The sequence below is a fragment of the Schistocerca americana genome, chromosome 2, assembly GCF_021461395.2.
Source record: "Schistocerca americana isolate TAMUIC-IGC-003095 chromosome 2, iqSchAmer2.1, whole genome shotgun sequence".
Lineage (NCBI taxonomy): Eukaryota > Metazoa > Arthropoda > Insecta > Orthoptera > Acrididae > Schistocerca > Schistocerca americana.
In genome coordinates, this window is record NC_060120.1 from 195,395,362 (window position 1) to 195,410,015 (window position 14,654).

General features: G+C 45.7%; 1 protein-coding gene across 1 annotated transcript in view; it reads left to right on the top strand.

The window, feature by feature from the left end:
- Positions 1 to 3,161: 3,161 nt before the first annotated feature.
- Positions 3,162 to 14,654, top strand: part of LOC124593869 (kelch-like protein 21) — an 81,160-nt gene continuing 69,667 nt past the window's right edge. Inside the window, exon 1 of the mRNA XM_047132217.1 lies at positions 3,162 to 3,748. Within this exon, the coding sequence (XP_046988173.1) occupies positions 3,162 to 3,748 (587 nt within the window). The remainder of the gene's footprint in view (positions 3,749 to 14,654) is intronic.

The window sequence follows — 14,654 nt, forward strand, 5'->3', positions numbered from 1 at the left end:
GTTGTACAGTGCTTACCAAAGTTCTATCTTTGACCCACGCTTTCTGACGCCTTCACCTTCAACTTCCCTCCATCCTTACAGCAGGTGGGTGTCTGTTAGTCTGGCGTATAACTCATCAGTTCCTCCTTTGTAATGTTCCTCAATCTATTAACTAAAATCCCCGGAAAGCTTGGGTTGTTTTTCTATTTTTGTTAGTGTCTTTCGACATAACAGGAATTCCGGCTTCTGAAGATGAGTACGCTTTCTGAAAATGAGTATTCTCTGAATAGTTACGTTCTACGAAAAGTCTGAAAAAATGTTATCGAGAGAATATCAAAAAATAGGAAAGTCTGTTTGTGTTTGTCAGTGTTTCACGCTGAAACGACAGGACGGATTTGGAAGAAATTTGGAATGGGATTAGCTTATATCTTCCATTAATACATAGGCAACTTTTAAAAGCTCGTGGTACAAGGTATTTATTGAATTGAAAAATGTAACGCGAAATACGAAACAATGATTACTCTTAGAAAATGCTATTTACTCTTTGACTTTTGACCTGTCCGTATTTGTGAAAACGGTTTTATTGTTTAATATATTCTACATAATAGATTTGAAAGTAATGAATACAACACTTATACAATCCTCAAAGCGTTTAATCCATACAACACTGAAGCGCCAAAGAAACTCATAGGCATGAATAATCAAATACACAGCCAGAATACAGTGCTGCAGTCGGCAACGCCTACATAAGACAACAAGTGTCTGCCGCAGTTCTTAGATCGGTTACTATGGTGGCAGGTTATCAAGATTTAAGTGATTTTGAACGTGGTGTTATAGTCGGCGCACGAGTGATGCAACACAGCATCTCCGAGGTAGTGATGAAGTGGGGATTTTCCCGTACGACCATTTCACGAGTCTACCGTGAATATCAGGAATTCGGCTAAACATAAAATCTCCGACATCGCTGCGGCCAGAAAAATATCTAGCAAGGAAGGGACCAACACCAACTGAAGAGAATTGTTCAAGGTGACAGAAGTGCAACCCTTACGCAGATTTCTGCAGATTTCATTGCTGGGACATCAACAAGTGTCAACTCGCCAACCGTTCAACAAAATATCATTGATATGGGCTTTCGGAGCCGAAGGCCCACTTGTGTACCCTTGATGACTGCACGACACAAAGCTTTAAGCCTTGCCTGGGCCCGTCAGCATCGACATTGGACTGTTGATTACTGGAAACATGTCGCCTGGTCGGACTAGTTTCGTTTCAAATTGTATTGAGTGGATGGATGTTTACGGTATGGAGATAACCTCATGAATCCATGGAACCTGCATGTCAGCAGGGGACTGTTCAACCTGGTGGATGCTCTGTAATTGTGTGGATCGTGTGCAGTTGGAGTGATACGGGACCCCCGGTAAGTTTACATACTACTCTGACAGGTGACACGTGCATAAGTATCCTGTCTGGTCATCTGCGTCCATTCATGTCCATTGTGCATTCCGACGGACTTGCGCAATTCCAACAGGACAATGCGGCACCCCACACGACCAGAATTGCTACATAGTGGCTTCAGAATCACTCTTCTGAGGTTAAACACTTCCGCTGGCTACCAAACTCCCTAGGCATGAACATTATTGAGCACATCTGGAATGCCTTGCAACGTACGGTTAAGAAGAGATCTCACTCCCCCCGCCCCCCCCCTACTCTTACGAATTTATGGACAGCCGTGCAAAATTCATGGTGTCAATTCCATCCAGCACTGCTTCAGTCATTAGTCGAGTCCATGCCGCGTCGAGCTGCGGCGCTTCTGCGTGCTCGCGGGGGCCCTAAACGATATTACTTAGGTGTACCAGTTTCTTTGGCTCTTCAGTGTACCATACAAGCCAGTTACATTTTAGCCGCAGACCAGCAGGCGTATCAGATAGCTTGCGAGACTCTTGAAGAGACACTACGACGGCGTCACTCAAATGCTGAACGTAGAGAGACGTCGTGCATTTACATGTAGCACGTGGTAGGATTTTCAGTGAAGCTGGATTTGATTGTGATATGAAAGCGTATCCGCTGGTAACAGGCACACACGTGAAGGCAGGTGTCGCTATTTCACGAACAAATATAATAAAATTTGCGCCGCACCGAACTAGAAATTGTTTATTTTCTTTCTTCGTCGAACTAGTATGTTTGTTCATCCTTCACGCTGAAGCGGCTGGATGGATCTGGAATAGAGACAGCCTGTATCCTGAACTAACACATAGGCTGCCTTTCACTCCGAAAAAATCACTGTGCACGGGGGATAGTCAACGTGACTACTGTTCCTATGGGATTGATGACGTGACTAAAAAGTCATCCTTGAAAGTTAAGCATCATTCCAAGAAATTTGCTTGCGGTTCCCTTTGAGAGTGGCCTTCTCGATCACTGTAAATAAGAGTCAAGGACAAATGTTAAAAGTGGCAGATATTCATATGGGCACATCTTGTTTTTCGCACTGACAGCTCTACAGTGGCTGCTCGCGTCTGTCGGGAACCAGAAATCTCTGCGTTTATGTAGAGAACAAGACGTCTCGCAACATTGTTTACAGAGAAGTATTACAGTAGATTTCTGGCTCTCCGTACACACCAAGACAATTTTTTTAGTGCTAGGCATGTCGCAGATAGTCGTGATATTATTTACTCCATTTTCAGGCACATTTTATAATTCGCTACTCGGTCCAGTAATTTTTTTTTCCTTAAGTAAACGAGGTAGTTGCCAGTGACATGTATTCTGTCAGCTTCTCCAGTCGTCTCAAAATTTGTTGTTTATTTTTTACCGATATCACGCGCTTTGCTAGGCCGCAAGTTGCTCACAGCCCAATATCTCTAAGAGGTAACTTTTGTGGTGGCGCATACGCGTGGATCGTGAGTTCCGGCGTTACCATTTGTTTATAAACAACTGTTTAACAGCGGGTAAAAGCGCGGGGCGCAACTAGCAACCTCCGTCGGAGGTTCGAGTCCTCCCTTGGGGATGAGTATGTGTGTTGTCCTCAGCGTAAGTTAGTTTAAGTTAGATTAAGTAGTGTGTAAGCCTAGGGATGTAAGCCTAGGGACCGATGACCTCAGCAGTTTGGCCCCAAAGGAATTTACCACCAAAAATTTACATGTTGAACCACACCTCATGCTGCTCAGTTGATACCTGTTCCTGTTTACAGTATGATTCCAGCGACGGTGATGGCTGAGTCACTTCCATTGGGAAGCAGAGGCAGCCTATCTGGAGACTTGGGAGCGCTGCTGGAGTCCAAGGAGGCTGCTGATGTCACGCTGGAGGTGTCTGGATCCCGGCTGTCGGCCCACAAGGCCATCCTCGCAGCCCGCAGTCCCGTGTTCAGAACCGAGCTGCGGGATGTCACAACGGATAGCGACAGCCTCACCATACGGATCTCCGACATGAAGGAGGAAGTCTTGAGGCAGGTGCTCTGCTTTATGTACACAGACCAGGTGCCACGCCTCCGTACTTACGTGGCTCATCTCATAGTGGCAGCAGACAGGTATAACATTCCACTCCTCAAAGAACTGTGTGAAGACACTTTGGCAAAAAATATCACAACAGCCAACGCTTCAGCAATAGCAGTTATTGCAGTGAAGTACTCTTGCGCCAAACTGAAGGAGGTCGCCATCAACTTCATAAGGGCTCACAATGAAGTGTTGGCCACAAGTGGCTGGGAGGATGCGATCCTGAGGCAGCCCAGAACTGTAGCAGAGATCTGTCGCCTCCTGGTAGCCAAACCGTCAAAAAAGAGGTAGGCATGTTACTGCATCAGTACGTGTCCGGGCTTTTTGTTGTGCGTGCACGTCGCGCTTGTGTATGTGTGTGCGTGTGTCCATATATTTACGTTTTCTCGTGATTATCGTGTGCCTTTACTGTGTACCCTACTACTGAATCACATGGCGCAGTGGTAACACAGTGCACACACTGTACAGTGAATCAAATCCCAAGCTGAACACCCAGATGCAGATTTTCTCTGGTTTCACTGAACAGCTTAATGCAAATGTCAGTATGGTTCCATTGAGAAGTACACGGCCAGTTTCCTGTCCCATCCGTCCTCAACCCCAGTTTCTTCCTCGACTCTACATCTGTTTTGTAAGGCAACTTACGGTGTGTGGCGGAGGCTAATTTCGCTAAATCTGACTTTTACCCCTCTCCTGTTCCATTCTCGGATTGTGTGTGGGACGAATGGCTGTCGGTAAAGTACGAGCTTTGGTTTTCTCATTGTCATCATTTCATGAGGTGTGTCTGGAAATCAACAAAACTTTTCTTCTTTATCGCCTCGAATTTTTAACAAGAAACCCATTCATGGTGCACAACGCCTCTGATTTACCATCTGCCAATGGAGTCTGAAGAGCGTATTTGTAACTCACCACTGTAGGGTATACTGAAGCCAGCCACATGCTTTCTTGAAATGATTTTGCTACACCATTAATAGTTTCGGACCTGCGCCCATCATCAGATGGCAGCGTTGACTCCTTGCAAAGTTTTACATTTGTCTCTTCCTGAAAATCCCTCCTCTACATATTATAAGCCAGAGGTTTGGTTTTGTTAGCAGCAGACACAGTGGCTGCGTCAAAGACTGAGACAGTGTGGAGTTTTACAATTATTTATTGAATTTTCTTTACAATTTCTCCCTCGTTGCCGCTGCCCAGCCCTGCGGATCCCTCCGCCTGGCTGCTGCTGTGTAGATTCTCTGACAATGCGTGCAACTCGCGCCGCTGACCGCACTTGGGAGCCTCAGGCCACCAGTGCTCCGCTGAAGCCAGGATGTCCTGTCGTGAGGTCAGCTGTCGACGCCTGCTGCACCGGCTATCAGTCGCGATGTCTGCGAGGTCCAGTCATGGACGGATCACGCGCCGTGGGGTCAGGTTGCCATGAAGTCCGGGCGTCAGTCCCCGGCGGCGACTGTAATCAAGACTGCGCTGCGGCCCGTCCTGCTGGAAGTTCTTGCTATGGTTAGTCAGCCATGGTGCCGACCGAATTCGGGCCGACCTCCAGAGCTGAAGTTGACATCTGGCGCCGAACGGATGACTCCTGCGAGCTGGAACAGACTTCTGGAATCGTCACCTACGAAGATTGAACATTCGGACACAGACCACATTCATCCTCAGATCTGAACTGCTTCCTAATGGCTTCTGTCCGTTGCTGCTTGCGCTCCACTATTTACATCCGGCAGGAGGACGTTTTTTACCCTCCGTGGTAGCTTTTTGTTATTACTCCTGCAGTATATTGCAGCGTAACTTAGCGTGCTGGCCTCACTTCCTCTTACTTAGCACTCTCCAGGCTTCGCTCGGCGCTCGGTCTGTGTGCGTCCTTGCGTCAGCCTGCTGGTAGACTGCTGCTGTCAGCAAGGCTATCTGTGCCTGCCTACTTCGCAACGCCTCGGTCGCCGGCGTGCCTCTATTTTGCCATTCTCCACTGCGTGAAGCAATGCTTACTACATGTGGCCGCAACACTGCCTCCTCCTAAAAATTAAATTCGTGTCCGAATTTACCCTATACGTTAACACCAGTTCTATTTTATATTCTACTTCTTCCCTATATACATCCAGGTTGCCCCGACTCCATTCTACAGGAATCTCATGGAGCGGTCTTGCATTGACATGCTGAATCCTCCGTTTTAATAAGACATATACCACACCGAGAAATACAATTAACACGGTAATAGTACTGGTTGAAATACCAATGGTCACTATGCTACGTTTCCGCCTGGTATCGTACTCCTCCACATGCCTTAATAATTGCTGCATTGAAATTTGACCTTTCTCCGAATCTACTAGTTTATCTATCGTTTGCAATAGTGTAGCATCCAAGGTGTTGTTAATATACGTCAAATTTTCACCTGGGACAATGCTGAACGACGCATCTGGCCAGTACAACGTCAGATGAGTATTTGTAACCTTGGTGACTCCTGTGATTGTTGCTGGTAAGGTGAAACGATCCTCTACTATTTCACAATTTGTCCCGTTGATTAGCAAACCACTGTCCCGTAATTCCATCTCCATGGTTGCTGTCCAATTCCCATTGTCATAACACTTGGCTGAATACCTCTCCGTAGCGAATACTGAATACAACCAATGCCTCCCAACTTGCTGAAAATGTGGCGTAGGCTTCACTATTATTCTCCGACACTCCGAAGCTTCTGCTTCTGCCCTAAATAACTGGATCTCACACGGCTCCTTGGCTGTAAAAACCACCCGTGATGGACAAATGGAGACTGACTCCGTTAGACATCTACTCAACTCTAAACTCGACATAGTAGCATGAGTATCCCTCTCCTTAGAAATTAATAAAACCTCCTGTGTCCTGAGCTGTACGCCCTTACCCATGCGCTCCCATCTGACCGGAGAAGGATGCACTGTGTAACAGTGATACTGTCTCCCCACACTAGTTACTGGAAATCTAATCCCTATATACATCTTAACTAGATCTGTTGTTACCTTAATCCTAGACATATGATAAAAAAGTGACATGCTCGCTTCAATTATCGGCACTACGTGCTCTACCCCCTCTGGAAACTCTCCCTCTGCCTGCTTCAGACTCGGTCTGAATTTTTCTGGTGACATCAACGTCACACTCACCTGCCCGTGCAATGCGTGATGTACTGCCTCTTGCAATTCATCCATCCTTACTTGTGCATCACCAATGCTGTTAACCAGTTTCCGCTGCAATTTAGCCATTTCCAGCTTCCTTTCCACTATATCCAATCGCGTTTGTACCTGTTCCAGATCCGTATTCAATAATTTCTGTGTTTGTTTTATATATGCTCGTAACCCTGTAGCCATCCCACGCACCACGCATGTCACATTCAACAACTCTGTACCTAATCCCCATATCTCTGCTGTGTGTATATTCACTAACTTCCCTATGCTTTCCTCCCTGTCGCGAATAACTGTTAAAAAATTGTTCAAACCCTCAATATCGTCCCTATCCGCAAGTTCCAAAAATTGTTTTCAGCAACTTCCCACCTGCATTCAACCAACCCCTCTTTACTCTCTTTCTCCTCCCTGGAATCATGCTCACGACTTGGCACAGTTGTTCCCTTATTTCCTTACATGACATATCCAAAGCCTCGTACCCTTCTTGCAGGTCCCGTACTATCCCATTATTAGATGCAACCGTTTCCACACTCGATACCACCTCCTGTAGCTGCCGCATCTCGTTACTTACCTGCAGGATGTTAAGTGCCAGCCGAAGCGTACCCCGTACCCCGTCCTGACTGATAAAATGCCCGAGATAATTTACTTGTGCTTGCGCAAAATGGCATTTGTCCAAAATTAATGTTAGCTTTGCTGCCTCTAATCTTTTAAACACCTCCTCTAACCGTTCCACATGCTGCTCTATATCTCTTGAAAAAACTATAATGTCATCCAGATACACCATGCATTCTTTCGGTTTCAACCCGCGAAGGACTCCATCCAACAATCTCTGAAATATTTCTAGAGCGTTTTTTAGTCCAAACGGCATTCTTTTATACTCGAAATGACCACAATGCATCGTAAATGCTGTTTCTGGCCTGTCCTCCGGACATACTTCAATCTGGCGATAACCACTTCGCAAATCCATAGTGGAGATAAATTTACACTGCCCTAGGCTGTGTAACGTTTCTGTGATATTCGGAATCGGATATACGTCCACCACTGTCCGTTCAATCAAATGTCTGTAATCGCAACAAAATCGAAATTTTTTCGACCCGTCCGGTGTCTTCTTCGGAACTAGGACCACGCTACTAGACCAAGGACTATTACTGTGCTGGATTATCCCATCTTCCAGTTGTTGGTCTATTAATTGCTCTACTATTGGTTGTAATTGTTTCGGTAGTCTGTATGGCTTACGATACACCGGAGCGTGATTCCCTGTCGGAATACAATGCTGTGTTATCGGTGTAGCACGTAACGTACCCAGCGCTTCAAACAATGCTTTATACTTTAGTAATAATGCTGCCATACCCGAACGATCATTTCCTCTCAAATGATTTACTTTGTCACGAAGTGCAGACGTGCTGACGGTTTGCTTTACATCATAGTCTAGCCTCGAACTATCGATGTCCTCTTCATCCATTAACTCTACTGTGGCTATTACTAATCCCTTCGGCAGATCGACATCATCCCGCCCGAAGTTATCTAAACTCACCGGAACCATAAACTGCCCGTTTATGTCCGCTACCCGTGATACACTCCTTCGAATAAAGCAATGCTTTTCGTCTAAAACCTCATTACTCGGTAGTGGCTCTACCAAGAATAACCCCTGCTGTGGCACATCGACATCCACCGGTACCCAGATCAACTTCCCTGCACCTGTTCGTACTTTGTTACACGAAAGTACCTTTAGTGCACTTGTACGCAGTTTAGTTGGTATCGCCTTAGCTATCAGTGCACCTTACGACTCTGAAACATTTGCAGCGACTGTACCCATTGAGAACAAGTTCCCATCGAGTTCCAGCGCATGTTGCGAAAGGTCATTTTTGTCGTGATGTTTAATCAGAAAGTCCAACCCAAGTATCGCTGAAAATCCCTGTCCCACAGTTGACAACACCTCCAATTGCTCGCGGAACCACACGTTCCGTATATTAAACTTGAGCTGTGCTGTCCCTAGTGCATCTAATTTTTTATCACCTACTGCGAGAAATCTGTATCTCGGAGCTTCCAATCCTTTCTTGCCCACGAGTTCCACACTGAAAACTGATACATGCGCTCCAGTATCCACTAAAACTCTTTGCCACTTATTTTTTATCCAAGCCATCAAACTACAATCCGCCTCTTCGTGCACTCTCTGAGTACCTCTTTCTACTAGGAATGCCTCCCGACGGCACGAACACTCTCTTTTCGTTTAACAATTTTTTTACCTGCTGTATCATTAACCTGTTTCTTGGCTTTACACTGCCATGCCTTATGCCCTATTTTCTGACAACTGAAACACTGCGGTTCCCGACATTGTCCCTTAAAATGACCTTGTTTCCCACTACGGTAACACTCTTTGGAAGACGAAAAAATTTTCTTGTCATTGCGACTTCTAGTGGCGCTATCCACTTCCTACAAATGTGTAGCTACGCGTAATGCTGCTGCTAAGTCACTTGGATTTTCCATCCGTATCCAGCGTGAAAAATCCGGCGAGACCCCTCGCAAAAATGCGTCTAAAGCTCTATTCTCTGCTTCTTTCAATAGAACTTCATTTGCACTCGCATATTGCGTCAACTCATACGTGTTCGCATTGGTTCTCCTAATTCTGTCTGAAAATTCTTCTACCGTTTCACCCTTTTTTTGCATCATCCTCCCCAAATTTTCTCTAGAAAATCTGGCACTGTTTTGTTTCATAAGCCTTTGCAATAATCCCTCAGCCAACTCTGTGAACGTAGTAGCATCCTTTAACACTTCGTGGTATGCCACATAAGTCTTTGGGTCACCTACTAACCATAACCTCGCTATTTGCAAACACATTTCATCTGACCAGCCACACAGTCTAGTCCTACTACGTACGCCACCAATGGAAACATTCACATCCTCTGATGTTTTACCCGAGAAGGAAGGTATCAAATTAGCCGCTGAACAATCTGCCACACCGGAAAAGACAGTACCCTTGCATTCTACACTACCTCTTCCCGAGCCTGATTGAGTATTTTGCAACAATTGTTGCTCCATTCTCTGCATGTGCTGCTTTTGCAACTTATTTTCTTCAATCAGTTTCTTAACTTGCTCTGTCAATGCGACTACGGCGTCATTTGTCCCGGTTGCACCTGTCTCTGGCATTTTCCGTGTGGTATACCTCACCTCACCAAAATAAAATTGTATTACCCAGAAGCAAGTTAATTCCTAGCACATCTAATGGCAAGCCATCTAGACTTACCACATTGCGCCGTTACATGACCATAGAAACCACACACATCACAAGTGTTTGGTACAAATTTATCGCAAGGAGCGACGTCACCTGTTAATCCACACACTACACATTTAGATGGTACTAAGTTAACGTGAATATCATTCCCACGAAACTGCGATAAGTCTACAGGGCTGCTAGGCCTTTCAAATGACACTCTCACATCCCTTAACGTTACCATCGACATGTCTAGCTACACAGAAAACATATAGAGAAGGCAGTTGCTGGAGTCACCTTATCCGGTGCTTCTCGGTTGCTCCGCACGGTGCTAGGCAAAGTCGTGGCGCGGGTGCAGGTGCGCCTGACACCACTTGTTACGACTTCTGCACCACTTGTTAGCAGCAGACACAGTGGCTGCGCCAAAGACTGAGACTGCGTGGAGTTTTACAATTATTTATTGAACTTTCTTTACAATATCTCCCTCGCCGTCGGTGGCCAGCCCTGCGGATCCCTCCATCTGGCTGCTGCTATGTAGCTTCTCCGACAATGCGCGCAACGTGCGCCGCTGATCGCACTCGGCAGCCTCAGGCCACCGGTGCTCTGCTGAAGTCAGGATGTCCTGTGGTTGAGATGAACTCGTCGCCGTGAGGTCAGTTGCCGACGCCTGCTGCACCGGCGGCTGGGAAGCCGTCAGCCGTGATGTCCGTCATGGAGGGATCACGCGCCGTGGGGCAGGGTTGCCGTGAAGTCCGGGCGTCAGTCCCCGGCGGCGCCTGTGACCAAGACCGCGCTGCAGCCGGTCCTGCTGGAAGTTCTCGCTGTAGTTAGTCAGCCATGGTGCCGACCGAACTCGGGCCGGCCTCCAGAGCAGAAGTTCACATCTGGCGGCGAACGGATGACTCCTGCGAGCTGGAACAGACTTATGGAATCGTCACCTATAAAGATTGAACATTCGGACATGGACCACGTCCGTCCTCAGATCCGAACTGTTTCCTAGTGGCTTCTGTCTATTGCTGCGTGCACTCCACTATTTATATCCAGCAGGAGGACGTTTTTTACCCTCGGTGGTAGCTTTTTGTTATTACTCCTGCAGTAGACTTCGCGTGCTGGCCTCACTTCCCCTTACTTAGAACTCTCCAGGTTTCACTCGGCGCTCGGTCTGTGTGCGTCCTTGCGTCAGCCTGCTGGTAGACTGCTGCTGTCAGCAAGGCTATCTGTGCCTGTCTACTTCGCAACACCTCGGTCCCCGGCGTGCCTCTGTTTTGCCATTCTCCACTGCGTGAACCAATGCTTACTACATGTGGCCGCAACAGTTTTCTTTCAGAATCCATACTCATGCTTGAACTGAACTAAGCACAAATTTTTCATTGAGACAAGGTTATTGTCAGGAGTGCCCCAAGCGAGGTCATCGGTCTCATCAGGTTAGGGAAGGACGGGGAAGGAAGTCGGCCGTGCCCTTTCAAAGGAACCATCCCGGCATTTGCCTGATGCGATTTAGGGAAATCACGGAAAACCTAAATCAGGATGCCCGGACGCGGGATTGAACCGCCGTCCCTCCGAATGCGAGTCCAGTGTGTTAACCACTGCGCAACCTCGCTCGGTAATTCGGTCTGTTGGGAGAATTTTAGGAAGTATGGTTCATCTGTAAAGGAGACCACGTATAGAACACCAGTACAACCCATTGTTGAGTGTTGTTCGAGTGTTCTGGATGCATACCAGCTCAGATTAAAGGAAGACATCGTACCAATTTGGAAGCGGTCTGCTCGACTTGTTACTGGTAGGTTCGAATAACAAGCAAGTATTAGGGAGATCCTTCGGGAACTCAGATTGGAATCGTTGGGGGGAAGGCGACATTCTTTTCGAGGAAACTATTAAGGAAATTTAGATAATGGGCGTTTGATGCTGGCTGCAGAGCGATTGTACTGCCGTCAACGTACATTGCGTGTAAGGACCACGAATATAAGATTAGAGAGGTTCGGGTCGTACGGGAGCACACACACGGTTTTTCCCTCGCTCAATTTTCGAGTGGAACAGAGAAGGAAATGACTTTTAGTGATTTTAACTAGTTTATCAACTCTAGGAAAACAATTTTCATTTTCGAAACATGTTTTATGCTCAAATTAGATCAGTGATATTTGAATATTAAATGCCTATTTTTTTACATTAAAGATTCAAAATAACATTTTTTTCTCTTATACACAACTTCAGTGGTCTCTTCATTCTCATAAATTCTCTGTGAGCTGTCATGATTTTCATACTTCTCACCACTAGGAGAGAGCATGACGTTCCAGAAACTTGCTGCTTGCTTAGGAATGATAAGGGACCCATTAGCTTCGTTACATCCTTCTTTTCTGCACTCACATGATTTATTTTGGGAATAATCATAGCACGTTTAATGGCTTTGAACGAAGGAATGTTCTTGTTCAGACACCACAACACATTTCAGATCCAGAAAAATACGTCGTTTTAACAGCATTGAATCTTACCATTGGTTTGTCTGTAGACTTCAGTGTTCCATTAGAAATGCATCTGAAGTAGTAGGAAAACCAGTCTTCTTCCTACACCAGCACCCTTACAAACTTTGTTTGAATATTCCTGTGTTCACGAGGTCTTTTGATTCCGATATTCTTTCTCAGTTCTGCCGAATACTCGATCCGGTGCCATGAAACTATGTCCACACATAGGAAAATTGTGGGCAAGTTCAAAGATCGCTTTAGTGCATTCCATAAAATGTGCTAGCATACGAAGCATTACAGAATTCTTGTTCTGAATGGTGCACAAGTCTAAATAAAGCTCAAGCTTCAATCCTCGCTTACCAGTATCTCTGGTCCTCTCTTCCAAATAATGTAGAAGAAAACGTTGTAGTGCAGATGTGATTCTATTTGCACATCTTCCAGTTTCTGTTTAGCACCAATTGTATTGAAAAATTTTATCAGTATTTTGTTCTGGTTCATGTATCACCACAGGCAGGTTATGGAACCATACTTGTCATGTGTAATAAGACTTCTCTAATAGGGAGGTTAGCAGAGGTTATTTTTTGGAAGTCAAAGGCAAGTTTTACAATGTCTTCAGAGTATTTGTTCGTGATGCTGTGGAACTTCTTTGCACGGGCTTTATACAAGTGCAGGTTAGTTTTACACTCTTCCTGGCATTCTTAGGTTTCTGCGACCTTTATTTTCAGTTTGCGCTCCTTGACTTTTGAACAAGTGTCACTGTGAGGGTCGCAATATCCAAGATTAGAATTCTTGCAGCACACTGTCTCAAATTTTGGTACAGAACAGCATTTATTGCCTGCTTGTCTTTGTTCTTTGCAAAATTTTTCCCACATTATATTTATATTTAATGTTCGGGGCAAGCAAGACCTACACATTTTCCCCTTTCTATAATGACGCTCTCCACATTCATACTCCAGAATGTACTCTTCTACTTGTTAGATCCTAACTAAGTCGGCTTGAGTTGCTCTTGAGCTACCTCTTCTTTCCTGTAGTGCAATCCCATATTAATGATAGTGCCAAGCAATCCAGGCTAAGTGGTCCAACTATATACCTGTTATTTTTTGAAAATGTAGCAGCACAAACTGATTGGGGGTCATCTAGAAGTTTTATCTTATACTCAATAGACACAGGTTTAGAAGCCTTAGCTTCAGTGGGATCTACAGGATATCTAGCTGGTGCTGAGACGTCCATGTATGGCAGAAGTAATGCATCTTGCTTGCTTTCATCTCCTGAAGAATGTAATAGATTACTGAAATATAAGAAGTCAGCATAAGAGAGTTTGGCAGCATGAGAGGTCTTTACCTCCATGGTTGCTTGCCTCACTTATTTCAGCGTGCTAGCGATCAATATCAGGCGCAGTATTTGGCTTTTAATATGGAGATGATCTTGCTTTGCAAATGTTAGACTGCTCCGTTTCTCTTCTTTTACACCGACCCCGTTTTTCACTCCCAGAAGTATTGTATTTACCATCACCTATTTAACCCAACTCCGGTCTTCTGCACTTAACTTCCACGAAATGGCGGTAACTGACAACCAACTCTCATAACAGCTATCCTCTACGAACGCAGTTGAATGCTGCCTGCGACAGCTATGTAGACACCCGGCGCGGTGGCTAATGGATCCTCCCATCAGCCATGATGCCGACCGTCAGCTTGATGACGCGCACAGTAATCGCGCTTCCATCTATCGCCAAGTCAAACAGTTATTCCTGGAGTGCCATAACACAGTCAGAAAAGAACTTTTTCTGACATCTGTCGCACATTAAAAAATTATGACAAGCCCGAGCAGTACCGCTAACATTTTTCGCAAACTAAGTAGCACAAACCGAGTTTTGAAAAGACCGATACGTACACATGAGCCGAGTTTTGCAAAAATACGCTGTATTCTGTGTGTTATAAGTGTGGAATAAAGCAAGTTTTGCTGAAGCTGAACTGTACGCCGGCCGAAGTGGCCGTGCGGTTAAAGGCGCTACAGTCTGGAACCGCAAGACCGCTACGGTCGCAGGTTCGAATCCTGCCTCGGGCATGGATGTTTGTGATGTTCTTAGGTTAGTTAGGTTTAACTAGTTCTAAGTTCTAGGGGACTAATGACCTCAGCAGTTGAGTCCCATAGTGCTCAGAGCCATTTGAACCATTTTTTTGAACTGTACGTGTTAAGAGAAAACACTCCTACTATTTCTTAAATAAATGCAAAGCAAGTTTACGAAAACGGCCCGCAACTAGTGGAGGCAGCTACGTGCACGTAGCGCGACGACGATATGCTTGATTCACCTCATGCGCTGAGAGAGAGGACACCTCCCCCCCTCCCCCTCTGCCTTGCAGGAATCTGTGTTTAAGTGGTTCAGTATTAA